This window comes from Miniopterus schreibersii, assembly GCF_964146895.1.
Source record: "Miniopterus schreibersii genome assembly, chromosome: 13".
NCBI classification, from domain to species: Eukaryota; Metazoa; Chordata; class Mammalia; order Chiroptera; family Miniopteridae; genus Miniopterus; species Miniopterus schreibersii.
In genome coordinates, this window is record NC_138113.1 from 6,090,064 (window position 1) to 6,117,354 (window position 27,291).

General features: G+C 50.6%; 1 protein-coding gene across 3 annotated transcripts; it reads left to right on the top strand.

Annotated features, from left to right (window-relative positions):
* The first annotated feature begins 273 nt into the window (after window positions 1-273).
* Window positions 274-26,434, top strand: KCNS3 (potassium voltage-gated channel modifier subfamily S member 3). 3 transcript variants are annotated; one of them, XM_081156143.1, is made up of 4 exons: window positions 1,021-1,167; window positions 8,403-8,631; window positions 17,125-17,308; window positions 23,244-26,434. In XM_081156143.1, the coding sequence occupies exon 4, from the start codon at window positions 23,303-23,305 to the stop codon at window positions 24,779-24,781; it is 1,479 nt and encodes a 492-aa protein (XP_081012269.1). In that variant the 5' UTR covers window positions 1,021-1,167; window positions 8,403-8,631; window positions 17,125-17,308; window positions 23,244-23,302; the 3' UTR covers window positions 24,782-26,434. The 3 variants fall into 3 exon arrangements, with proteins under 3 accessions (XP_081012271.1, XP_081012270.1, XP_081012269.1); XM_081156145.1 differs by lacking the exons at window positions 1,021-1,167; window positions 8,403-8,631 and adding an exon at window positions 274-430; XM_081156144.1 differs by lacking the exon at window positions 8,403-8,631 and having other exon boundaries at window positions 1,016-1,167.
* Window positions 26,435-27,291: the final 857 nt, after the last annotated feature.

A 27,291-nucleotide genomic window follows, 5' to 3' on the forward strand; every position in this document is an offset into this window, starting at 1 on the left:
GGACCGTAGGTGCCAGGGGTCCTGCCAGGCGCTGGCCCGAGGCTAGTGGTCAGCGGGCGCTGGGTCTGGGCAGCTGGCGGACTTCGTGGCGTGGGGGGGAACCCAGGGAAGGCTGAGCGCCTCCAGCTCGGAGCAGCTGGCTCCGAGGAATTACTGCCAGTCTGCACAACTTAGAAATCTGCAACTCGGCAGTGTGGGGGCGGGGGGGGGAGCGCGGGGGTGGGTCCCGAGCGTCCCATTTCTCGGCTCCGCGGCTGGCTGAGCCTCACGCTCCGCGCAGGGGCGGCAATGCCTCCCGAGCACAGCCGCGCGCTGAGGTCCTGGCTCCTTCCCCAGCGCCCTCCGACGGTCCCCTCCCCCACTTTTAGGAAGGGGGCCCAGCGCGGTGCCCCTCCACTCGGTGCACGTGTCCACCGCCTCTGCTGACTCGGTAAGTCGAGGACCAGAGCCCGGGAAACAGTCTCGTTCTGCCCCGTGCGCGAGTCTCCAGGCAGCGGGCGGTGGGAGCGCGCGGGACGTGGGCCTGTCGCTCCTTCGCACTTTTGTTTTGAAACAAGTTGGGGCCTCGAGACTCCCAAGAAGATCCCGGCAAATGTGCAGCGTCGCTTGGGCCGTGACTTCGGCGAGGCGGCTGCCAGAGCCGCGGGGCCCCCGAGGAGGTGGCCCGGGTCCCGAGGGGTCGCCGCGCTCCAGCCCCGCGGGGCGCGCAGGTGGGGGGCGCGGGGCGCGCTCCGGGTCCCTCCCGGCCCGCGCGGGGCGCAGGGTGACTGTGCGTCGGGTCGGGGCGGGGACGCGCGCTCCGCGGGGCCGCCTCTCTCTCCGTCCAGCCGTCCGTCCGCCTGTCGCGGGGCCAGACCCCGCACCAGCGCCGCCCGCGGCCGAGCGCGGCGCCCTCCTCCGGGACCCCGGCTGCGGGCCGGAGCTGGGGGGTGGGCGGAGCTGAGCCCCAGGGGCGGTGGCCGAGCGGCCAGCCCCGCCCCGCCCCACCCGCGGCTCCCGGGCGCGGTGCTCCCGCGGGGCGGGCCGGACAGACGGACGGCGGCGGGCCACCCGGCTCTCCTCCCGCCGCCGCAGCGGCCGCGGGGCCGCGCGGCGAGGCCTGGTCCCTGCAGCGCGGGCGGGCGGCACTGCGGAGCCGAGCGCGCCGGAGGCAGCGGGCTCCTGGAGGTACCTGCTTGTGTCCCCACCTCCCCGTGCGCCCCGGAGCCTGGTCTCTGCGACCCTGCAACTTTCCCCACCTTGGGCTGCCCCAGCGCCCAAAACTCCCTGGGGCCCAGGTCGCGGGGAAGGACCCGGGAGGTCATCGTCCTCAGGGGACTGCATCCTGCCGGGCGCGCCCCATCCTCTGGCGCCCGGAGCCCGCGGCTGGGGCCGCGAGGATCCGCCTGTTGCGCGAGCGGCGGGCAGTCTAGACGGTGCCCGGGTCCATCCGAGAGGGCAGGGGTACCTAGGATCGGCCCCGCGTGGGGTGGCGCGGAGAATGGGCCGGAGGCGGGGCGTCCTTGAGCTGGGGACGGGGCGCCGCGCGCAGGGGCTTCCCCGGCGTTCCTCCGGCGGCGGGGCCTGGCCGCTGTGCCCGAGGGGAGGGGCGTCCGGGCGCCTGCTCCGCCCTCTCCCTGTCATCCCCCCTCCTCCGGGCTCGGCGCCCCGCGGCAGTTGCGGGGAGAGGGCAGCCCTGCCTCGGCGCAGCGCTGCGCCCCGGGGCCGCCGGCGCCTCTGGGTGGGGCGGCGCGGGGCTCCCGGCGCCGGCGCAGGGTCGCCCGGGACTGCGCGTCGGGTGGGAGTGGGCGCCGGGTGCAGAGCGCCCTTTCCCGCGCCGCCCTGGGTGGCTGCCAGACCTGGCCGGGGCCCGGGAGCCCGCTGGCGCCTTTCGCATTGCGGGGCTCCTCCAGTGTACCCCACCCCCTACCCCCACGGTGACCCCTGGTCTCCTTTGGGAAAGAAGCACCTTCTGCGCTTTTGGCTTCTCCCCCACCTCGGCAGGGGGACAGCCGGTGTTCTCACTCCCGCGTCCCTGTGGGGCTGGGGACCTCGAAGAGGAGGGTGGTGGGGGGTGGAGGGGGGTGGGGGTGGAGGGGGTGGGGGGGGACTGGCTTGGGGCTGAGCAGGGAACGCAGGGTGCGGGGTAGGGGCGTGGGGAGCTGCGGAGACGGTCCTGGTCCGCACGGAGACTTTGTTTCCCTGACTCGTGGTTTTTGCAGTTCATCCTGCCTCCTGAGAGTGGGGCAGGTGAGGGAAACCTGGGCAGAACCTTCTCAGTCCCCGTCGCCTATTTGCTTAAGCGGTTTGCATGGCCATGCTTAGAACTGTGTAAGTGACCCCCCAGCTGCCCCCTGTTTATACTACTTGCAAATACCTGCCCAGGTAAACAGGAAGCAAGCATTTTCCTGAGCACCTGCCCCCTTGCTAAAGGCAGATGCCCTGGCGCCTCTCCTCCCCAGGGAGTTCAGGCTGAAAGGGTGGCACTGATTCTGTGGCTGAGCTTGGAGTATTGGGCAGGTCTCATTCCTTACCTGGGTTGTAAACTCCTTGAGCACGTAAGATGAGGCCTCCTAATTTTTTTCACCAGACCCCTTCCTTCTCCTGTTCTAATACTAACTTTGTCTTTTCAGAACTAGGAATTACCAATATTGAGGTAGTGGGGAGAAAGTAATACCAAAGTACTTAACTCTGAATCCCAAGCATGCCGGGAATATTCTACTTGGGGGATCTGGAAAATCAGTCCTTATGAACCCATTCATGAGTGCAGCAGAGCTAAACTTTTGCTGGTCAAGTGTATGTATGAGAGCAAATTGGGAGGTTGGAAGCAATCTCTGTCCTGTTTAGAAATATTAAAATATTAAACATCCAATGCTCTGAAGCTTGGGGTTGCCAGCAAAGCACCAGCTAAGTCTTTTTCTTCGTTGTTATTATTATTAATTACTATTATTACTGAGAAAGGAGAGAAAACGTGGGGCCTCCAGACACCTCTCTGTCTGCAGTGAAATTCGCCCTTCCCTCGTCCTTTGCAGACTCTGCCTCCCTCTGTTCCACCGAGACCTCTGTCTGCACTGGGGCTGCCACTTGGGGCTGGCCTGTGTGTCAGCTTTGAGAGAGCAGGGACCACAGGAGTTTCCTCCTCCCGCTTCTGTGGTCAGCACTGACTGACTGCATAATATGTGGCAGCCACTTTGCTCAGCACTTTCCCAGGCATTATCTCATTTAATCCTCAGAAGAGCCCCATGAGGGAGTGAGGCTGTCGTTCCTTATCGCAGTGTTTCTGGGGGAGCCAGCAGTAGGTGGGGCCCCTCTAGGTGCGTTCTGAGTCGGAGAGGAGACCAACAGGACAGGGCCGGGCTGAGGCCAGCTCTCCTAGATGGAAGTGAGTGTGTTCATTGTCCCTGCTTATCAGATGTCAGGAAGCTGGATCCTCCAGAGTGTGAAAGCTCACAAGGAGACGTGGTAGAGAACAGACTGAGACTGAAGACCTGGGTTCCAGCCCTGATTTCGATCTCTTTGCGGCTCCTTGACTTGACATAAGTCACTTTGCTTCTCTGAGTCTCAGTCTGTTTGGCCGCAAGAATCTAGATGTCTGATATTTATTCTTGTCCTGTTCTAGGCACTATCCTGAAAGCTCTCTGTGCATTAATTCATTTCATCCCAATGACAACCTTAGGAGGTGGGCTCTATTATGACCCTATTTTAGATGAGAAAAAGGAGACAAACTGAGTAGCTTGTGCAGAATCACACAACCAGGACAATGTGAAGCCAGGATTCTACCTCCTGGCCATCTGGCTGCGGAGCCACTGTGAGAGTCCGTCTCCCTTGTTTATCCCTGCAGCCCTAACACTGTGCCCCGTGCTGAGTAGGATTCACACTGGATTGTTGACTGGTGACAGGTGGAGGTGGCTTATGGTTAGCAATCGACTTGTTGGCCTCTGAATGTATAATAAAACATAGAAGCTGATTTAGAAGAATTTTCATCTTTCGTCCTTTCTCTCGATCACATTTTGCAGCTTTGCAATACATGCATGCCTACCCCTTAAAAGCGGACACTCTTATTAAGTTGTAGTTACTAGACTAGGCTGTAATATTTTTCTTTGTGGACAAGGAGCCTCACTCTCTTTGGAATCCTGCAGAACCTTGAACCATGGTTTGCTTGGAGTAGATACTCTATAAAATTGTCTTTAATTGCACAAGTGTTGAATGACAGAGGCCCAACATCTGCTTTTAGACAATTATGTTACCGAGAAGCAGTTAGTGTTGACAGCAGTGGCTTTAGTGTGCTTGCTGCACGCTAAGCCTCCTGCAGCTCATCCTTAACTGAGCACCCAGCAGATGCTAATCAACGTTGGCTTTGTGATTGACTTGTGTAGTCATATATATGTATATATATGACCTCTTTACATATGCAGATACGTACAGGCATTCATTCAACAAGTACTTGAGCACTCCCCGAGTGTTCTGTACTATGCTAGGGGCTGGTGTGGGCAATGGGCGGGAAATGGGCCAGGAGTGAGACAGTAAACAAATCAGCGCGAACACTTTAGTAGTGGCACTGCTCTAAAGAACTTCTTGGGGTAGGGTGACGGGCAGGGAGGGCGCTAGTTTAGGTGGGAAGCTGGGAGGGCTTCCTGAGGAAGAGAATTCCAGGCCAAGGCAGGAGCCTGAGGACTCCCAGGCAGGGATGGGCACTAAACGTCCAAGAGAACCGGGTGGCGGGTGGCTGGGAGGAGGTCAGAGGAGAGGACGGGGCCCGGTCACACTGGGCTCTTTAGGCCAAGTTCAGGATTTTAAGAGTTTATCCTGTGGGCTGTGAGAAGGAATTAATGGAGTTTCAGGAGCCAATATGGGTTTCTAGAAGAGCCTCAGAGAGGGCTGTGAGGAATAGATTAGAGAGACTCAAGAGTGGCAATTGGGAGCCTCGTTAAGAGGTGTGATGGAGAGACGGGACCTAAAGCCAGGCGGACTGAGTGGCAAACGAATGGGAGGCTGGTTATGAAAGGGAACAGAGCGGGTGCAAGGAGAGTTCGGGTAGATGCACCTCCTATGTGGAAGGCGACCTTGGCGGAGGTGAGGGAGTTGAGTCCAGCTCCTCAGTACATCAGCACATACACATCTCTCTGTGTGGGTTAAATGGTACTAGCTCTCCTACAAGATTAGACGTTGGAATCCTAGCTCTGGCTTTGTCTCCAATTGTTGGGTAAAGTTGAGCTTATCATTTGTCCTTCCCTGTTTTGCCCCCTGCTCCCCAGCCTGGTGATTTTATGATTAACAAAATACATATCTTTCTACAAATATTCTACTTCAATAGTGTCATTTATTTGTGTTAATTAGGATCCTTTTCCTAAATTGAATTAGGAGAACTTTGAGAGGATGTGTGGTAACATTCGTGGTGAGATTCTAAGCATTTGCTCTTTGATGATCACCAATAAGCTGCTTTCCGACTGACTTAAATAGAAAGAAACCAGTAAAAAACCTGGTGGTGAGGAGATACTAAGCCTTTCCGAGATATATGGGGGTGAGGTCAGGCAGAGAGCCTTGGGCATGGCTAGAAGCCAGTTTTCGTGTCTCAGTGGAAAACTTCCTTACCTGGTCTTCCTTGTCACATGAGATGCTCCCTCTGTACCCACGGATATCTTAGAAGAAGATGCAAAAGAGGTACATTTGTTCTGTCCTCTGGGAACTCATGTTTAGCAGAATTTGCTGGCCTAAAGATCAATAATGGACATCGCAGATAGTCTGATGGGGCTTTGAAGAAGTGGAGGGCACCCAATGATCAATTTATGGTTGTAGGGAATGAGTGTTTAAATAGGACCATAGAATTGAAAGTTACTCCAAAGATCAGTTAAGACATTTGCTGCCTCTTGAAGGCTTCTTCCAGGAATGCTGACTGAGATCCTGGCAAATAATTAGTGTGTTGAGATCAAGAAATGGAGAAGACTGAAGTTTTGGACTTGAACATGCTTACATTCTTTTACTTTCACTCTTCCATGGACTGGTTTGGCTTTCTTAAGCCTTGATTGACATGCCCAGGTGAACCTGAAAGCATTTCCTATGATTTACTTAAGGTAAAGAATTGAATTGATCAAAGAGATGGGAGAACTCCGCGGTTAAAGACTGTGGTTTGTAGATGTGGATTGAGAGGAGACACTTGGGTTCTGTCAGGGTTATTTTCAGCATTTTTGTCTTTGAGGTCAATAAATCATACCTTCTGGGTAGGATTTTTCTTGCAGGTTTTTTAAGATCCCAGTTTTCTAACTGTGGTACCCTCATGAAGCCACTGTCATAAAACTGCCACCTGCCCTCCTCCCCTTGGTGATAAGACATTGCCTGGCCAAGATTTAGCCCCAAGGTGTTCAAGGTTGAGCCTTCCTAGGGAAGCTTGCTTCCTCTGGGCTAATAGTATAAATTAAAATGTCATTATGTGGCAGTGTCCTGTCTCTCTGTATCTATCTATCTATCTATCTATCTATCTATCTATCTATCTATCTATCATCTATCTATCTATCTATCATCTATCTATCTATCTATATCTATCATCTATCTATATCTATCTTTATCATCTCTCTCTCTCTCTCTCTCTCTCTCTGTCTATCTATCATCTATCTATCTATCTATCTATCTATCTATCTATCTATCTATCTATCATCTATCATCTATCTATCATCTAGCTATCATCATCTATCTATCTTTGCCAAACTGTAAAAAGGGGTCACTATCCCCATACCTTCTCCTCATCTCCTTAAGTCGCAAATCCTACAGTGTAGGCTCTGTAAATATGCCAAAGAAGAGATCTCATGAATATTCATATGATGCCTTAAAAACTTGGTTTTGGTGATGAGCACTGAGCTCTTGTCTCTCAGCTGCTCCAAGCTTCACACATGGTGGCAGCACATCTAGTCTCTTTTATATGGGGCTTTGAAGTACAGAGTACAGGGGCCACAGCTACGTCATGTGGCCCTAAAGTCTAATGGATTTGCTTTTAGTTTCCTTTTCCCAGTCACTTCCATCACCCACATCAACACTTAAGAGCACACTAGCAAGCCCTGTTTTACAACCCTTCATTTGTAAGCTAGTGTCAGCCACTTGGAAACAATCCCATTTAAGCATGATTGGACATCGGGGTTCGGTGTCGGACTGCCCCCAAACGCAGTTAGGCCATAGGAGTGGAGGTGAGGCGGTTTGCTGTCAGTGGGACTCCAGTGTGGAGGAGATGGCGTCCTGCCTCCCAGGCCCGGGCCCCTCCACATGCCCGTCCGCACGGACACACTCTCTGGGGCAGGCAGAGCGCTCGTTGGTGTGGGCCACTCGGGTGATGCGACAGGAGTGGACAAACCACTGGAAGTACCATGTGGGGTGCAGAGGCTCAGTTTTACAAAATGAAACGCCTTCTGGAGATGGATGGTGGGGATGGTTGCACAGTAGTATAAATGCATAAATACCACTGACTGTACACTTAAAAATGGTTAAGGTGGTCAATTTTATGCCATGTGTATTTCACCACAATAAAAAAAATGGAAAAAGAAAAGAAATTGAGATCCCAATACTATGAAATAGCATTTTCAAATGTTTGGTCTCAGTTCCTTAATGCTTAAAAATGATTGAGAATGCCCCCAAAACTTTTGTTAACATGGATTATGTCTGTCAATATTTATACTAGAAATGAAAATAGATACCTTTTAAAGTATTTAACTATTAATTCATTTAAAGTAATAATAATCTCAGTACATGTTAATGTAAATAGCACATTTTTATGAAAATAATTATCTTTTTCAAAGCAAAACTATTGTAAGAGTGGCACTGTTTTACATTTTTATAAATGTACTTGTTGCCTGGCTTACTATAAGACAGTGAGATTCCTAAATTTGCTGCTCCATTTAGTTTATGACCTCACACATCACATACCCTCTGGAAAACTCCACTGGACAATAGCATCTTGGTTGATTATAAAAATAGCTGTGATCTCATGGACCATCTAAAGGGTCTCAGGAACCCCAGGAGCCTCCTGGCCACAGTTTGAGAACCACTGGTCTAGAGTAAGTCCACAGCCAAGTTAACTTTTTATGTTGTATGTTTTAGCCTCTTTTCATCTAATATCATCTGACTTTGAACTTTAGCAATGCAATGTTTTACTTGTAAGATTTCAAATAAAAGAAGTAGATGACCCCTTCCACAATAAAGTGCCATATATTTTTTTCTGAGTTTGTATAACAGAAACACAGCGGCAGCCTCCGCCAAGCTCTGTGCCACCCTCCTGGGAACATCTTCAGAGGCTGCCGGGGTGGTTGGCTGCAGGACTATTCTGAATTTCCCTGCTCAGCTCACTTGAGTGGGACACTCACAGATGTGGAAACTTTGTGAAAATCAGGTAAAGAAAGCCACGTTTCATTCCAGGCTATGCAAAGTTCATTTTTTTCCAGGATGCAGTCCCATTTCCTGAGGAGCGAGGGCTTTCGGTGTCCAGCAAGGAAACCCTGTGCCTGCCCAGAGGTGGTGCCTGAAGCCGGCTCCAGGCTGGGCCCTGAGCTCTCCGCCATCACCGCTGTGCTTGTGGGGGTGCGAGTGCTCTTCCCAGGGTCGCCTTGCTCCTGTCCAGCCCTGTCCTGCCTCTTCCGTCCTTGTATGGAGAACTTGGAAAGTTGGGGGAAGGTGAGTGCACTTAGGAAACGGACTGGAGAAAGGGAGGTGTAAGAATTAATTTTCATAAGTCAAATTGAAACCTTTTTCACTTGCTTTGCCTGGGGATCTCATCATTTAATGATATCTTCATGTTGATGAAGTATGGAATTAGTCATATTAGATAGTTCTGGGCAGAGCGTTAAAAAAAATCCTTCTAGTGTGGCTTTCCCAAGCAGGATGGGATGTTTGTGAAGCATAAAGACAGTATTTTCTACTTTCCAAATAATGGATTAGATGCTATATAAACCATCATATTTATTTTATTATAGCTTTTAAAAAGTTTAGTGAAACTTTTTTTCACCCCAGGAAATAAATAGTCACTATGGCAACTTGCTATAGCAAAAGGCACTTGGCTCTCCGAGAGTTTTGTTGAAAATATGCTGAGGATTTATGATTTGGCAATAGCACTCTGTCTTCTAGCAGCAATAAACGCTTTTCGCCAATCCTTTGGAAATGCCATAACATGTCAGGTGCTCAGACTGGGTGCAGAGAATCGATAGCTCCATCAGGCAATCCCACCCCAGTGTCCTGGAGCCCCCCGGAAAGGCTGAATGACAAGAAGACACCCCCAGGCAGCCTTTGCCACTCTATTTTGAGCAGGAAAATCCTAGTCTTTTACCCTTAAGCAGAACTTTGATTTAATTATACTTCCAGCAGACAGCTCCCTCCTGTCTGCAGTGTACCAGACCCTGACATCACTGTGTATCAGTGATATTGCTGAGAATTGGGGTTCTGCAGACACAAAGAGGAGGTGCCTGTTAGCATTAGAATTGTGTGCACAAGCATGTGTGTGCCGTACACCAAAGGAGAGTGTCCTGGAGGAGGTGACATTGGAGCTGATTTCTTGAAGACAAAACTGGAATTAACGGAAAAGAAGGGAACAGAGGGAACAACTTTAATGAGGTTTGGAAGTGAGAGCTCACCGATAGGCAGCCTGACCGGGCTGAGGCAGAGGCGTCTGAGTGGGTTGGTGGACTCTGAGGCCTGAGAGGAGTCTGGACTCTCTATTGAAGACACTAGGGAGCCACTGAAGGTTTATGTGGGCTGTTGACACACTCCGGCGTGTGGTGTAGGAAAGTCCCTCTGGCTGCTTGTGGTGATAGGAAGGGTGTTAGTGAGAAGTGGGGCACAGGGATGCCACTGGCTTGTCTACTGGTGTGATTTGGAGGTACTGGAGAGGGGCCTCTTTCTCCCAGGTGGTTATTTTGGTCTGTCCCTTGATTCCTGAAATTCCTTAATCTTCTACACTGTCTATATTATATTTTAAGGTCAACAATGGAAAACTCTCTGGGAAAGTTGAGTGAGCTTTTTGGCCACACATCTGTTTCCCGGGGAGAGAACACTCATTTGAGGCCTGCAGGTTGTATGCAGGCCGCAGTTCTGTTTGATTTGGCTTACAGTACTAAAACGTTAAAAACAATCATTGACAACATGTAAAAAAATAAGGAAAGTTCCCATAAAAATGAGAAGTGTGAGTGTTTTACAAATCCAGAGATCCGACCACCTGAAACCCACAGGTGGTCCCCTTTTGGCCGGGCTGGTGCTCCCCAGCTTGTCACAAGGGCCAGGTGTCCTCCTCTTTCATTTTGGGCTCCTGCCTAGGCCCCTGCAGGTACTTTATTCTGTGACCCCAGAGTTCAGGTTTGGGGGGGCGCGCAGAGTTCACGGGGAACCGAGAATGAGTAATGAGACGAGGCATCAGGGACCTGCTGGGCCAGGGGGCAGGCGGGGACAGCTCCTGGGACAGGTGAGCCACGTGCACAGAAGTGCCCTTTGGGTTTGGTCACCTGGACGTGCCCTTAGCCAAAACACTGAGTGGAGTGTTAGGGCGAGAATTGTAGGAGAGGGAAGGGTGAGTGTAAAAAATGATCTCAGGAAGCTGTGTTGCAAGGAGGAATTCGGGGAATCTTTGATTTTGTTATTTTTTAATCTGTGATCTACTTGAGCATGTCTACATAAGGATGCATGTGATATAAAATAGTACTTTCTTCATTTGTCCTTGACTTACATTTTATAACTACAAGGAGTCCTGTCTTAGCCCTGGTTTTTCTTATTAAAACAGCACTCCCAGGGTATAGAGTGGAGAGAGGGGCTTTCTGTGTCTGGGAAGACAGCGTTGCCAACTTCAGATCTTACCTGTGTTAAATGTATCTTTGCTATTTTAATATGTAAGCTGCAGTGCGTTAAAGTGGATAATTCTATAGTTTTTACAGAAGCAGAAGTTGAGCGGTGCCCATGTGGTGATTTATTATCTGCCTCTCTTCATGTGTTTGTACCCTATCCATTGCCTTTTATCACTGGCCAGTGCAATGAATCTGTGGGCTGATCTTATCAACCGGCATCGCTTCTCTTGCAGTCTGGGTTAGTGCTTTTATTAGTTTTATGCCACATGCCATTTTTTGCCATTTTTTTTGGTATTTGTTTTATGATGGAGCTTGATCCAATAACTTAATGTGTGTGTGTGTGTGTATGTTAGAACATATCTGTCTTGTCTTTGGTGAAATCTCTTTTTATTAAGCAAAATCTGAATCTCCCTTCTGCAGTGGCTGATAAACGAGCTACTGTTCTTCTGTGGTGACCACAATTTCAAAAGCACATTTACTTCAGAGCATTATTCTCTGAATTCAAACCATGAAGCTGTCACTTAATAGCTGTTGACCCTGGAGAGATAGTTAACATCTCTATTTACCAGTCTCTCCATCTGTAGAAGGAATGCAATAAAAATACTACTTTGTGAGGATTAAGTGGGCTCAGACATGCACACACTTGGGCAGGGCCTGACTCCGTACACAGGAGCTCTCACTATTATCATTTGGGCATTTTGAATGGCCCCTGTCTCCTGTTGTGTGGCCACCTCCGAATCCATGCAGTCATTCCCGTGCTGATGGGCATTTCGGTTGCCTTTGGCTTGTGCTCTTATGAATAATTAATGATGCAGTAAACATCCTTGTCACACATCCTTGCACACGCGACTGATTTATTTCCTCAGCATGCATTCCAAATGCATAGCCTGGGATTTGTGATACACACGCTGCAGTGTTCTCCAGGTTTTCTTTAACCTGTTCACACCCCGGCTGTCATTGCATGGTGCGCGAGCTGCTTGCTTTCAGGTCCTCTTTGAATCACCGCGGGTGCCAACGTTTGATGCACCAGCCATTGGAAACAGGGAAACAGGTGAGACTGAGCACAGGCCCGAAGCCCGCAGGTGGGCTGATTTGCTGAGTCTCCTGGCTGAGGCCAGAGGCCCTGCCTTGGCCAGCCCTGCTGCTGGGGGCCTCCTGCGGAGCCGAGGGAGCCAGGGCAGGCCATTCCTTCCTGGGGCCGGTGGAATGGCAGTGGTCACATGGGCCGCTACGAGTGGCCCAGAGCCCTGTGGACACGTGGGGATGACCATGCTGGGGTCAGTGGCTGCGTGGTTTTGCTTCCTTTTAGGAGACGCACCCTTCCACAGGGCTCGCCTTGCTGTAGATCGGCTTTGGAGGTGACTCGGTGACTCAGCAGCAGCCTGCTGGCTGCCTTCCCCTGCCCTCTGGGAGGTTGTCTAGGAACACAGACGGGAGGGGAGGAACGTGCTGTTTAGATCCCCGTGCCTCCAGCCTTAGGGATTTCTGGTATTCGCTTATTCTGGCTGGCCAAGAGAAATATAATTTATATTAACCTTTAAAATATGATTTAGGGGCTTTACTTTGGAAAGCACTCTCTGGGTTTTCTCTCTGAAGATCAGAACTTTTAGAAATTTATTTTTAATCTCTGAATATATGAGACCTGGGAAGTTTTTATTTTCTTCTTATGATAGATAAAAAAACATTTAAAAAATCATTGTGAATTCAAGGATTTCTCATATTTTAATGTACTTCTTAAAATGTGATAACTTGGAAACAGTAAGTAGTGCGGGGATATACTTAGTAATCTGTCTGAATCACCCGGAAGGTGTATTATTCGAACTGCTTTGAGTTATAGGATTTAAATATAAGTACAATTTTTCTGACACACTAAATCCAATTATGGTGATCTGGATGTGATATTTTAATTTTATTTAAGCAAAACCCTGGACCACGATTCTTATTAGTTAAGTAAGATAGAGGTAGTGTTGAATTTCACCTTTCTTTATTATGACTATTACTTCATTTCAGATTTTATTGGAAATTGGTCTGTGATGCATGACTAGTGGCAAGACTACAAAGCGGACACATATTTACATTTTTTCCTGGGACCTCAGCGACTCTCCACAAGATTGGAGCTTGGGTGGGGAGCAGGGGCAGTCCGCCAGCGCCCCACCATCTGCAGAAAGCTGGAGCAGGCCACGTCTCTGACACTATATTAGTGCATGTGTGTCCTTCTGGCACAGAAAATGGTAGGAAATGTAAGACAGACTCTCAGCGAAAATCACTAACCTTTGCTCTAGACTCAGATTGCAGGGAACATGCTTTGAGTTTCAACAAAAGGTTAGCCTTGCTTTTATCTTTCCTCATTTGCGAACTTTGGCTTGTCTGACACCAGAAACGCCAAGACTGAATTCTGAAAAAACAAGCATGCGGGGAAGTGTCCCCAGCCCCTGTCAGCAGGTGAAGTGTTAGGACAATCTATTGCTCTGAGCCTTCTGAACTTACAGCTTCCACACATGTGTGTACAGTCCTTTCACTCTGCTTTAGAGCAGTGGTTTGCAACTGGGGATGGTTTTGCTCCCCAGGGAACCTTGGACAGTATCTGGAGACATTTTCGGTCATCACAGCCCTTGGGGCTGGGAGGAGACATGCTACTGGCATTGAGTGGGTAGAGGCTAAGGATGCCACTAACCATCCTATAGGGCGTAGGACAGCCCCTGCAAGGCAGAATCATCGGCTTCAAAATGTCCATGGTGCCGAGGAGGAGAAACGGTGCTGTAGAAGTTTGTAAGGTCAGGATGTCCCCAGGGAAGCTGGCTGGCTGCCAGGAGGGTGCTCAAAGGTGCCATCTACTTGGAAACCTTAGTACAGGTCAGGGTTAGGCTCTCTCTCAGCCTTGCAACTTTGGAAACTCACTTTCCAGTGTCCCAGAGCTGCTTAGGCTCTGGGAGGTTGACTTGCATAGAAACTCACAGGAAACTGAGTAATCAACATTTTCCTGCCTTATGAGCTCCCACTAATCAATGGAAGTGGTGGACCGAGTGGACACTTACTTGTATTGGGTGCATAGCTCATGTGCTCCCTGCTGGCAGGTTCCCGGGAGCTAAAATCATCAGGAGGTGCCTCTGGTCAGAGCAAGGGGGGATATCTAATGATACCTGAAGTTCTGAGGTCTGGACACTTAAAACTCCACTCAAGATGAACCCGTTAGGGTTGGAGAGGCTGCGTCTTGGGGATAATACTCTTCTTTAGAAAGTGCCGTGATGGGTCTTGGCAACCAGCTTTGATCTTTGGCACTCTCCTCCTTTGCTTCCGTTGCTGACCATCGCTGCCTTGCATGATCCATAGCGATGCTTTCATTTAATTGACTCTCGCCTGGCCAGCTTGGGGGAGAGAAATCGGTTCAGTCAAAATGTGTCAAGCACCATCGTGTAACAGGGACAATTAATGTGAAGATTGATATTAGGACACGGTCCCTGACTGGAGGCTTTCTCAGTCTAGTGGGTGGCATTAAGGTGACAACATTTTTGAAGAATGTGAGCAGGGCAGAGGCAGGCCCACTCAGGAGTCTGTGCAAGTACAGGGGACACAGCCCTGTGCGCCAATGTCACTTGCGGTGCCTGCTTTGATGTCTCGGGCACTGATGTTAGTTGAAGTTTTGACGGGCAACCTTCCTGCTGTGGCTCTGAGCCCTGGGAGAAGGGCACAGGGGGTCATTACCCTCCTGGGTCTGCTCGTCCGTTTGATATCCCTCTTTCTGTTCCCAGATTGGATGTCAGGTCTCCGGATGATGAAAGAGTCCAACATGCCGCCTTCTCGTCACTTTTCCCTCTCAATAATGGGGTGGTTATTTTGTCCGTTTTGAACCCTGTAGTCAGCTCACCAGGAAAATAGCCACGCTGCAGCCAAGTGCAACCCTGAGGCGGACAGTTGCCCCTTTTATGGTGAAGAGGGGAATTCTGTGCAGACTAGCAACACTTTCTGTGTGAAGTTGATGTGTTTTGCCAGGATCCTGATGAATCACCCGGCAAATCAGAAACCTGCGTATGTGCTCGGTGGCGAGCGCTGTGCTCTCCTTTGGATCAGTTGCGCAGTGACAGGGCCCGTGGGAACCCCGAGAAACTGGACGGGCCGAGTGTTCGGCAGGAAGGGAGAAGGTGCGGGAGGTGCACACCTTTCCTCCCCAGAGCCTGCCGTTTGGGGCATGTTCTGCCCCCTCCTCTCAGTCCCTCCTTAGCCTCCCCAACAGCGCCACGTGGATCTTGGTTTCTCACACTGATTGCAGTCTGGCAGACCTCCCTGCCCTGGAATCCTGCTCTGGCACGCATTAGCTGTGGGACTTTGGGCAAACAGCTTCTCTGAGCCTTCATGTCCCACCTGTAAAATTGGGAATAACAGCATTGACCAGGTACAGGGGTTGAGGGCAGAGGTGACGTGTGTGAAACCCCTGGGAAGGCTCCTGGCATGTTGTGGAGACTCAGGAAATGCTAGTTATCATTTTCTGTGGAGAGGTCACACTTAGAACGTGAATGCCCTAAGAAGGGTGTGAACTGACATAAATTCACACCTACAAGTATTGACCAGTAAAACATTTCCCCCCCAAATCCAGGTTTTTTTTTGGACAGGAATCATGGTGATGGAAAATGACAAACGGCACAAGAATTCTGAGTTTTGTGGGGAGGGAGAGAGAAAGGGACAGCTTGGGATGTCATGCATCAGACATTGATGGGGGGCCACTGGGTTTCTATTATAAAAATATACTTGGTTAACCTCATAGTCCGTCTGTCCATCCACAACCCCCCCTCCCCAGTCCTGTCCTGCTGTGATGAGTTGGTGCCCAGCAGTGCTGGGGGGGCAGGCGGGTTAGAAGTGCTCAACAGCCTAAATATTTTGCTAATTTTTTGTTTCGGTTAATTTTACCTTCCCTTAAAATGTGCTACATTTTGAAAGAAGTCTGCTAGGGAAAGGAAGACTATCTGCCTTAAAAGGCACAGCAGCATTTCTTATCTCATTTGAATGCAAATATCTGAGGCTGACTGAGGAGGGGTTGCTGGGGGGCGCTGGGGAAGGAGGGGGAGGAGGAGGGGGATTATTTTAGCTTCTGAATCGATTTTGTTTGTCCCTGTTGAGTTTCTCTTATGTCTTCTGCCAAGAATCGGGTATCAGAAGCTCGTTTGGGTGGAGCTGCACCCCGCCTCCTGCCCCAATCATGCTCCCTCACTACCTCTTGGAAGAGCTTGGACGCTCCTCTGCTTTGTTGCTTCCTAGATGTTATCAGGACGCCTTCACTTGTTTAATGTTTGGTTTGGGGCCGTGGGCTCCTGGGGGTGGAGGGGGCTGGCTCCGCATCCTGCTTGTGATCCCAGTGCCTGGCATAATGCCCTGCAGATCTGACACGGTAATGAATGTTTGCTTAATGAAGGACATAGCCAGAGGCGCTTCTTTCCCTCTTTCTGAAGCTCAGAATCAATCTCTTCTTCCTCCTGCCCAAGCCCACCCCTTTGGACCTGCCATCGATTGGAAACCGTGAAAATCAATGGGCAGACGCTCGGAACTAATACGGAGCTGCGGGCAGGTGTCAGCGCGGGGCAAGGCTTGCCTTCTTTTTCCGCTCGCCGTGTCTCATTCAGAGAGAATTGAAAGTCCTGCTTTTATTTGTTTTGATACAAACTTAATTGTCCCTCCGTGTACACCCCCCACACACACAGACGGGCCCACGCGCGCAGACACGCACGTGCACTCCACGCGGTAACCGGAGGACTCCGACCCGGCACCTGGAGTCGTTTCTAACCTGCGAAGTACAGCAGTGAACACGTAAAGCGAAATCGAACCTGGCCAGCCTTTCAAACCGGTCGATTTCAAATTAGAGCCTCGGTGTTAATCCCATTAGAGCGCTCGCCCTCAGCGCTTGGTCTTGGAAATGGATTAAAATGTATTCATTAGAGATCTATAAGTATATCCTTAATGGATTAGCTGGGAAAACACTCCTAGAAGAGACTGTGTGGGAGGTGAGGGACCACAGTCCTAATCCGTGTGCCTCGTTTTATATTCGGATGTTTGGTTGGCTTTGGGGTCCGTGGAGATGCCCCAGGTGTCCACTGTAGTCAAGATCTGAGAGTCCTTAGGCTTGAGAGTGGTTGTAAATCCTGAGGCCTCATGACAATGCCTCTCGATCCATGTGTCCAGCTGGAGCGATGGCTCCATGGCGAGAAATTACTGTCCGTTCCCCGGGAGCTCGGAGGGGCCTGAGATACGGGCTAATCTGTAAAGTGCCCCGGTGCTGAGCGGGAGACGAATGCCGTGTCCTGGGTGTGTTTCCTCCCTGGAGTCACAGCTTCACTGATGCTCTCTCCTGCAGGTGACAGTGACTCCCCCACGGCCGCTTCGCTGGGCCCAGCAGGATTCTTCTCTGCTTTCTGGCCGCTAAATGCGTCTCTGCACCACACATTCCAGCTCGGGAAGGAGGGCAGAGCTTCTCGGATGACAATGGACATTCCGGCGGCCAGGATGAGGGCAGAGTGCGTGACCTCAACACCACGAAGGTAAGAGTTCCTCTCTGGTATGTTCCCTGCACCACCGTCTGTCAAAGGATGGGGAGAGCGAGCCTGGCAGTGTGGTGACAGAAACGAAGGTCGCACACCAGGCCCGCTATTTTGATTGTGAAATCGCAGGGCAGTTGGGGCGGGTGGCAGCGGAGGAAGGGAGAGCGTCAGCCTGGAAGGACGGGGTTGAAGGTGTGTTGGGGGTGCGCAGGCCAACCAGGGAAGAGTCTGTGTCCACGTTGCCCTGCCCCCCGCCTCCCGCCCCCCTTGACATTTCCAGTTCAGACTTAAGGGAATCACGCTCCTGTTTTTGGGAAAAGATTCTGTTTGTATCCATTTGAGCCAGTCTGGCTTTAAATGGGTGCTGTGGAGCTGGGGTGGGTAAGAGTCTGGCCAGGTCACAGGTTAGGGGCTTATCAGAAGCACCCGGGCCAGAGACACATTTTCATTTGAGCCACATGATGTTGAAAACATGGTGGGCCGATTCTAATTAAACTTGAGCTATCCCACGTAGAAAACAGGATTTCCAGGCTCTCCTGGAACCCAGAAGACGCATCTGCACCGGCCCTCTGTTCCCACGAAGAACTCTGCCGCTGGGCAGCCTCTGCCTCCCGCAGGAGCAAGGACAGTTCCCCACAGTCCCCAACCAGGCCAGTTCATTTCTTTAACTGACTTGTTTGGCCACCGAGGTGTTTCACTTCGCCATGCCTGGTTTGGTCACTCTGTTAGCTCTTTGACAAAAACATTACAGCCTTTGTCAGTTATTCCAGATAAAAGGGACTATCTTTCACTAGATTGTAGGCAACGGTTAGCTCCAAGGGCTGGGGCTGTGGAGATGACGATACATAATCCCTTCCGTGGGAGAGCTTAGAGGCTAGTGATAGCAGTGCTCAGACTTGTGGGGGGACTACGGGGGTGGGAGTATGGGGGAGGGGGTAGGAGAACTGTAAAACCCATTAATCTCGTGGTGGGTACTAAAATCACAGTGGACCTGAAGGACTGGGAGAAGGTGAGTGGAGCTGGGAAGCTGGGGGGAGAACTATTACTTTGGCTTAAGTGTATTCAGATTCTCCAAAACTCCCTCGCTGGACACCAGAGGGTCACCACTACAGCCGTTTCTATGTGGGTTCCTCCCTATGGGGTGACGGGGTCCCTACTGCAGAGGGAAGGCTCCCCTCTTGTGGCAAAGTCCACGTTTTTCCTGTTTCTGTTTGAAAACCTTTTTGTCCGTGATTCTTTGCTTTTTAGAAATAGGACTGATTTCTGGCTACTTGGCTCGTGAAGTCACTCAGCCGTCTGAGCAGCCCTCTGCGTGGACATGAGCTGTGTGCGTTACAGGGATCCCTGGAGATTCCAGAGGGGAGCAGCCTCCCTAAACAGGGGTCCAGAGGGGATGAATGCCACTCACTCCTTCCCGCTGGACCAGGTGGAGGGAGTAGGGGCAGGAAGGGGAAGGTAGAGGCATTCTTACGTCCATCTCTTATTTTTGGGATAAGGTTATATATATATGTTGTGCTTTCTTTTCAAAAAACTTTTGCATTTGTCGTTTTACCGTCAAAGTGTGTCTCTCGTCCTTTATAGATGAAGAGTCTCCCCTCCCAAGGTCAAGGTCATGTAGCTGGGAAGTAGTAACTCAAACACAAGTTTTTGGAGTCCTAGCCTGTTACTCTTTTCTCAGTTCAGCGTGGGTAGGGGGGCCCAGGGCATTCACTTCGTTCAGTTCAACATATGAAAGTTGGCTTTAGGTTATGAATGTTCTGAAATAGGGTGACCTGGGGCCCCAGTGACGACTTGGACCTGTGTCTTGTCAGCTGTGCCCATGGTGTCAGAACATGTCAGAGGTGGAACAGGCCTCAAAGGACGCTTCCCTTGCTGTCTGTTTGGCCAGGGGGACCCACGTTATATCCAGGCTTCCTCCCTGGGCTGGGCTGAGCTCTTTGGAAGTTTGCTGGAAAGATGGCTCCATGTCAGAGCCTCAGAATGTCCCAGAACGCTGGTCCCTGGAAACAGAGGCTCAAATCCAGAAGGCTCTGAAATTTCGTGTTCTGAGCTCTGGCTCTGGGCATGTGTTTCTAGGTGTCCCATAAACAGTTTTTCTTTCTCAGGATTGCACTACATTAGTTGTGGTAAAAACACTCTGATTTCCAAAGGCCTGAACCAGACCACCAGCGTCTCTATTTCCAAGTTCACAGTCAGGGTGGACTATGTAATCCTGTTGACATTTCTTCTGCTCTTCTCTGGCCCCATCATTGGCTTCTGATGTTCTCTGTCTTTTACATGTGACCCGCACCAGTGCACCGGGGGTTTGCCCTAAGAGGTCATCACCTGGGAAGGTGCCTGGGGGGGGGGGGGCGGTGCTCAATCCCTGGGTTTGTGACAGCAATGATCAGACCTGAGGGGGTAGGAGAACTGTTTAGATTGAGTTTAGATTTTCAATTCACTTTACATTTGCTTGCTTTTATTTGGAATATTTTCACATGGCATGGACAGAAATAGAATTTAGTATGACCTACACCTTTTAAAAACATAAACAATTAAAAAATTAATAAAATGAAATGCAGTTTTTTGGTTTTTTTGAGGAATATTCTAAAAAGATGGCAGCCATCAGTGCAGAAAAATGTCCCCTTTTTTCCCTTTGATGAAGGGACTAACGTCGATTTTGTGTGAATGGGAGGGAACAAGGAATCTAGATTTTCATTTCCTTTTATGAAATTGCCTTTAAAGAGTGGTTCTGCCCAATTAAAAACTGGCTTGTGCTGTTATGCTTGCTCTACTTTTCTGAGCAAAGCACATGCACGTCGAAGCCACTGACGCACACGTGTCCATACAGATGTGTCAGCCCTGAATAGACACAGTTTTGAGAGCATTTTTCAAGTGAATCTGAGAGCAAGAAGCAGAGAGAGGGGTCAGAGGTTAATGGCTTTGAAGAGGCTTTACGGTGTCACTTGGAGAGAAGTGGACTGATGCAGTTTTTCTTTTAAGCTCCCAGTGAATATGTTGGACCTTTGGCATTTCTGTCCTTCTTTTCAATCTTACAAACACTGAAAGGCACAGGGTGGCCAAACAGCCTGCAGTGTCCTCAGCACAAGTGACTTGGATTGATAGTAGCGAGGGTGCTACAGTGAGCCCAACCTCTTCTTCAGGGAGAGTCAAAATAGAAGTTGATTTTTCTGCCTCGCATCCAAATGCCTTCTGTACCCACAGAGGTGCCCAATTTGAGCCCCTGTGTGCCCTTGGCGTGCTAGTAGCATAAATCCCTTACCAAAGAGTATGCATTCTTTATAATGATGACCAGCCAGTCCCTCCTTCCTCCCGCTTTATGAAAAAAAATTAAATACTCATATTTGAGTCATAGTGGAAAGAGTCTGCCCCATAAAAGCTGGATAATTTTGCCTAACCGCTGAGCCTCAGGCTTCCCTATTTATAACATGGGAGTATAAGATCTTAGGATTGCTGGAGAATTATAGGAAATGATTCATTCATTCAGTGATAGCTACACAGCCAAGGAAACCAGCGCTACCCGGGGCCACTGCCGCTACGAGAAGCTCAGCCCGCCCGCTTAGCTGAAGCGTTGGCTCTCATCCAGGATGCATCCCTTTTTCTGTCTTCAGAAAGCCCCAGAAAAAGAAACCTTTGATTTTAGGATGTGTGTTGCCTTTATGATTAGAGTTTGCGGAATGAAGGGACCTCCTGGTGGGCGTTTTCACCGACATGGAGTGAATAAAAAAGAGGACAGGCAAGAAGGCCGATCTTATGGGCGACGGCAGTGTCCTTTAGAGAAGTGACTGCAGGGCTATCGGGAAATGGGTTACGTACCCCAAGATTATGAGACTGACTTATGCAGAGTATCATAAAGGCAGACACTGGCTTTCTATCACTGTGGCTTTTCAGGATAGCAAAGGAGATGGAAAGTAATCCACCAGGAGGTCGCGTCCATTAAAATCTTAATGCCAGCTTAGCTCAGACGAGCTGCTTGGAACATTTCACGCCCATACTGGCCATGAGCTTAAGCCTGCTTTCGGAGAGCTGGAGTTCCATAAATACTTGGACCAAGCCAGGAGCTCTGATTTAGGTTCTTCAAAGAAGATATCTAACTAAAAATAGAAAGAAGAGGCAGGAAAAAAAATCGCGTCTTTTGAAGAGGTCAGCGAATCTATTAAATGGTGTGTCAGGCCATGCTGCGGCCTCTGGTTTCATGGGAGCACGTTCAGTGTTTGTGTCCCGGGAGAAAATTATGACCATAGGCCTTCTGCGGGGGTGGGTGGCAGAAGGCTGTGTCCTCTGGTGTGTACACTTGTCTCCCCGACGGCCTTGGCTTTCTATAGGCGGAAGGGGCAAGAAGTTCCTTTCTGACGTCGTTTCCTCCTCTGATGGTGTCACCATCTGCCCACTTACGCAGAGTGGAAAACACAGCCCCCTTAGCCTTTCAGCTTCCGTGTCCCTTCTTTCCAGCCAGTCACCAAGTTCTGTCAATTCTATACACTTTATGAACTCCCCTTTAATTTCTCACTTCCCCTCTATACACGCCATGGCTGTCTGAGTTCGGGTCCTCTCATCTCCTCTTTCCTGTCCTGTCTCCTTGGCCCCAGCCTGTCCCCCCACAGCTCCCACCCTGCTGATGATGGGATCTCTCTACGTCACAATCACAAATACAACCGTGCCCACTCACGGGTTAAGGCTGTTTGCTGGTCTTGCCTACAGACTCTTTAGATGATTGTGTAGCATCATTTCGTTCAATGTCATTTTGTTACTGCTTTGATCAGATGCCATCGGAACTTAACTCTTGTTCGTATCAATTTAGTGGATGGTAAATTGGTTTTGTTTTATGCTGTTTCACTTAGCCTTACAGAACCTATTGACGACTTTAAATGAGGACTTGTCTATTCACGATGCGGCTTTTGCACACGCTGTGGTGCCTGCTGTTAGGAATTCCCTCTGCCCTTGTTGGTCAGCTCGTGTGACGATCCCCTGTCTTTGTTTCATCTGCATCTTCTGTTCCGAGGAAGCATCGTTGTATTGAATGATGCTCGAAATCTATTCTTTTCTCTCCGAGAAATGGGTCTGGTGCCTCCTGGTTAGCGTCAGGACTGAGAACAGGCTCTGTGTGCTGGGCCCGTATAGACTGGGGTGTCACGGATTGGGGGCGTGTGGGCGATGGCCTGTGAGGGGACGGAGGAGGCGGGAGAGTTTTGTGTCAGGAAACCGATAGTGCAATTAACTTAAAAAGGTTTCTTCCCCTGCGGATGTACCTGAAACACCATCCCATGCGGTGTAACGATATCTTTAAGATAAAGGGTGCTTAAGGACAGAGATCATTATATCCTCTTGACTACCCACATCCAAACGTAGGGAACAGGGCTTTCTCTGAAAGGAGTGAAGCGTGGGGACCTACGGGGATACCCCTCTCGTGAGAGCGGAGCGAGCGCCCGGTGATGTTTGGGCTGGGGGCGAGGTGCAGGGCAGCCGGGAGAGCTGATTCTGAGGGCGCGAGGCGGCGCCCTGGGGACCAGGAGAGATGAGCGACAAGCCCGGCAGCGCTCGCCTGTCCCGTCGGCGCTGAGCGGTCCCAAGCGCGGGCGCCTCCCGGTTGAGCCTGGAGAGGCTCGTCTCATGTAAGTGATCCGAAGAGCATTGCCCTTCGGGGGGTGGGAGGTACATCTTAGATGCTTAATAAATAGAGAGCCAAGAATTGGTGTTCATAAACGTTATACGGCCGTGTTTTCTTTTTCCTGAAATATGGATTTACGCACCCTGGAGTTTGAAAAACACCCCGCTGCCTTGTGTCGGCTTCCCTTTAGTTGCAATGTGTAGGCGCAGCATTGCTTTCCGTCCCATTTCCTGCCCTTGCTTCTGCCGTAGCCGGTCCCGACAGGGCGGACTGCGACCCCCGGCCGCGCCCTCGGGTCAGCGCTGATGCGTCTTGTGCTCCCTCCAGGTGCAGCGCGACCGGCGCCGTCTCCCTGCGCAGCCAGCTCCCCGCCGCCCGTGTCCACCATGGTGTTTGGTGAGTTCTTCCATCGCCCTGGACAAGACGAGGAACTTGTCAACCTGAACGTGGGGGGCTTTAAGCAGTCCGTTGACCAGAGCACCCTCCTGCGGTTTCCACACACCAGGCTGGGAAAGCTGCTCGCCTGCCGCTCGGAGGAGGCCATCCTGGAGCTGTGCGATGACTACAGCGTGGCCGACAGAGAGTACTACTTCGATCGCAACCCCTCCTTGTTCAGATACGTCCTGAACTTTTACTACACGGGGAAGCTGCACGTCATGGAGGAGCTGTGCGTGTTCTCCTTCTGCCAGGAGATCGAGTACTGGGGCATCAACGAGCTCTTCCTCGACTCCTGCTGCAGCAACCTCTACCAGGAGCGCAAGGAGGAGACGCGCCACGAGCGGGACTGGGACCAGAAGAGCAACGAGGTGAGCACCGACTCCTCCTTCGAAGAGTCGTCTCTGTTCGAGAAGGAGCTGGAGAAGTTCGACAAGCTGCGGTTTGGCCAGCTGCGGAGGAAGATCTGGGTCCGAATGGAAAACCCGGCCTCCTGCCTGTCGGCCAAGCTCATCGCCCTGTCTTCCCTGAGCGTGGTGCTGGCCTCCATCGCGGCCATGTGCGTCCACAGCATGTCCGAGCTCCAGGGCGAGGACCGGGAGGCGGGCGACCCCGTGCTGGAGGCCGTGGAGGTCGCCTGCATCGCCTGGTTCACCGGCGAGCTCGCCATCCGGCTGGTGGCTGCCCCCTGTCAAAAGAAATTCTGGAAGAACCCCCTGAACATAATCGACTTTGTCTCCATCGTCCCGTTCTACGCCACGTTGGCCGTGGACACCAAGGACGACGAGAGTGGGGACATCGAGAACATGGGCAAGGTGGTGCAGGTGCTCCGGCTGATGAGGATCTTCCGGATCCTCAAGCTCGCCCGCCACTCGGTGGGCCTTCGGTCCCTGGGCGCCACGCTGAGGCACAGCTACCACGAGGTGGGGCTGCTGCTTCTCTTCCTGTCCGTGGGCATCTCCATCTTCTCCGTGCTCATCTACTCTGTGGAGAAGGATGACCACACGTCCAGCCTCAGCAGCATCCCCATCTGCTGGTGGTGGGCCACCATCAGCATGACGACTGTGGGCTATGGAGACACCCACCCCGTCACCTTGGCCGGGAAGCTCATCGCCAGCACGTGCATCATCTGCGGCATCTTGGTGGTGGCCCTTCCCATCACCATCATCTTCAACAAGTTTTCCAAGTACTACCAGAAGCAAAAGGACATTGACGCCGACCAGTGCAGCGAGGAGCCCCCCGAGAAGTGTCCCGAGCTCCCCTACTTCAACATTCGGGATGCCTACGCGCAGCGGGTGCATGCCTTCATCACCAGCCTGTCGTCCGTGGGCATCGTGGTGGGCGACCCTGACTCCACAGATGCCTCGAGCATCGAGGACGCCGAGGACGCTTATAACACGGCGCCCTTGGAGAACTGCACCGCAAGATGAGCAGGGGAGCGTGGGCCCGTCCCCTGCGTCCCTTCCCGATGATAGGTTAACGCAGCTTTATAAACCTCAATGGGTTCGTTAAAATCATATACTTCTCAGGGTGTACCTTTCAGCCATAGTTGGACACTCATTGCTCCGAAATGATAGAATCCTCTTTATTTTTCTCAGTGAAGTGAATTAAATGCCTTGTTCTGAAATTTATTTTTACAAGAGGGAGTTGTGATATGACTTTGGGGGGAAAAAAGATAAGTGGTGTTGGGTGGGATTTGTTGCTACGGCTTAGGTATCATTCTGTGTTTGTCATTTACTAACATTGAGCTAACTGTCAATTACTGACAAGTAGAATCAAAGGCCCAGCTGACCGAAGGCTACATGCATGTAAGATCCACAACATGAGACAATGCATGTAAATCCATGTTCATGTTCTAGACATGGAAATTAGGAGCCTAATAAACTGCCTAATTCAGTACGGAGAATGTCTTCGTTGTATGTTTTTATGTCAAGTGAGTACATTTCAATATGTTCAGAACTGGCTTGGAAGGAAAACACTCTTTTTGGAGCCTCCATAGTCCTTTCTGTACGTTTTTGAGTTTTGGATGTACATCAACAGTGGGCTAGTTCTTTGATTCAGGAGGCTCTGCTCAGTGCTGATGGGCAGGTAGAAGTTAATGTCCATATAAAACAGCCTGTGCAGTATAAACTGATTAAACACGTTCGTGTTTAGGACATAGTCAAATTGGCACAGAGGAATGAAACGTGGGCCCGTACAGATATGTTTCCAGCATATATTTTGTATTTTATAATTTCTGTTGCTAAGATAAAATTTTGTCACCTGCAAATTATGCAGAGCAGAGTGAACCTACACACTCACAGGCAGAGATGCATTCAGTTAATGGAAGAAAGGAGAAATGTACCAACACACAAATGTGATTCACTGTGGCCAGAGGAGTGAAACTTAAATCACTGAGAGAAGCTATGCCAGCACCTACAAAATGAGCCACCACTTAAAAATAGCCCTAGAGACAGTAATGTCTGAATCTTGTGTAGAAACCCCTCATAACAAAGGAAGACATACGTACCCATTTCCAGAGCAGTGGCAGAGCAATTCTGTCCCACGCTGAGAGAATTTAGCTAAAGCCTCAATTTCGGAGACACACGGCGACCCTAACTCATGCTGTTAGGCTGGGTTTTTTCCCTGAGCTCTCTAGGGTGGAAGAGCCACGTGGATTTCTTATCCAGCTTTTTATGTTTGCAGATGCATTTCATTGAAAGGACATTGTGTGTAGGTTATCTGATGAAGGTAACTCTGATTCATCACTCCCCCTAATGTTTCCCTGACTCCTGAGATGGATATAACTGAACAGGGTTTATTGTCACTTTTAAATCTAGAGGCTTATTACATGCATGGGTGGCATCCTTTTGCCCATTAAAAAAAAATCTTCCTTTTCCCCCAAACGCCTTTGATGTTGGTAGAAATATAGTTCTGAAGCATAGCAATAGAATTTGGGACCTGCTTTCATTAAAGATTTCCCAGTTGGTAGTGAAGTAACTGAAGACGGCCTGTGTAGTAATAGTAATAGTGATAGTAATAATAAAGAAATAGTAAAGTAATAACAACAGTGACAGCAATAATAATAAACTACTATGTAAGTGCTTTGCCTATATCATCTCATTTATTCCTTACAATATTCCTAGCATCAGGGTTTATTACCATCTCCATTTTAAGGCGAGGAAACTGAGGTTCAAGGGGCTCGCTTAGGGTCACACGGTGAGTCATGGAATTGGGCCGAGACCCTGGAGCCGGATCCAGAGCCCGCGCCTTGGCCACAGCATGCACTGCCTCCCGCGCTGCTGTGTTCGGGAGTGGATTTAAGGACTCGTCAGCACATAGATCAGCTGAAGAGACAAAGAGTAACAAGCCTGTCAGGCCGATTTTTCTAGTACATGAGTTGGAAGGGAGAAATGCTGGCCTGTGTACCTTCCCCTCCTGACCCACAGAGCTGACTCGTTTGTTCATAGAGAGGCGTTTTCTAGAAGGCCCTTGAAGCTGGAGCGGGCTCTGCGGTCCTTCCTTGGGCTGAGGGCAGGTGCAGAGGGAGAGCTGTGGTTCTTCAAGGATTCGGGGCTCTCATCTGTGGGCTCTGACGGCGAGCTTCCCAAGCCCGGGCCCCCTGCGTGAGCCGCTGCGGTCGGAGCCGTGCGGGTCCGTTTCTGCCCATCTTGCCTGTTGATTCCTGGAGCTGGCTCACCAGAGCCCTCAGCATGGGTGGAGCGGTGGCTTCCTTCTGGGTTTGGCCAACTGGAAATCCCTCCCCAGAACCTTCTCAGCTCAGTCCCCACAGTGGTCATCTCTGGTCAGACTCTCTTCCATGTCATTAGGCCTCTAGTGACAAAAAGCTGCAGTGTCTTCTTGTGTTATGTCTCTCTTAGTTTTCCCACCACCCGGGCAGCTCGCCTATTTTCATTCCCACTTGATAGAGCGACAGGTTCCTTCCTATGACTGACTTTTC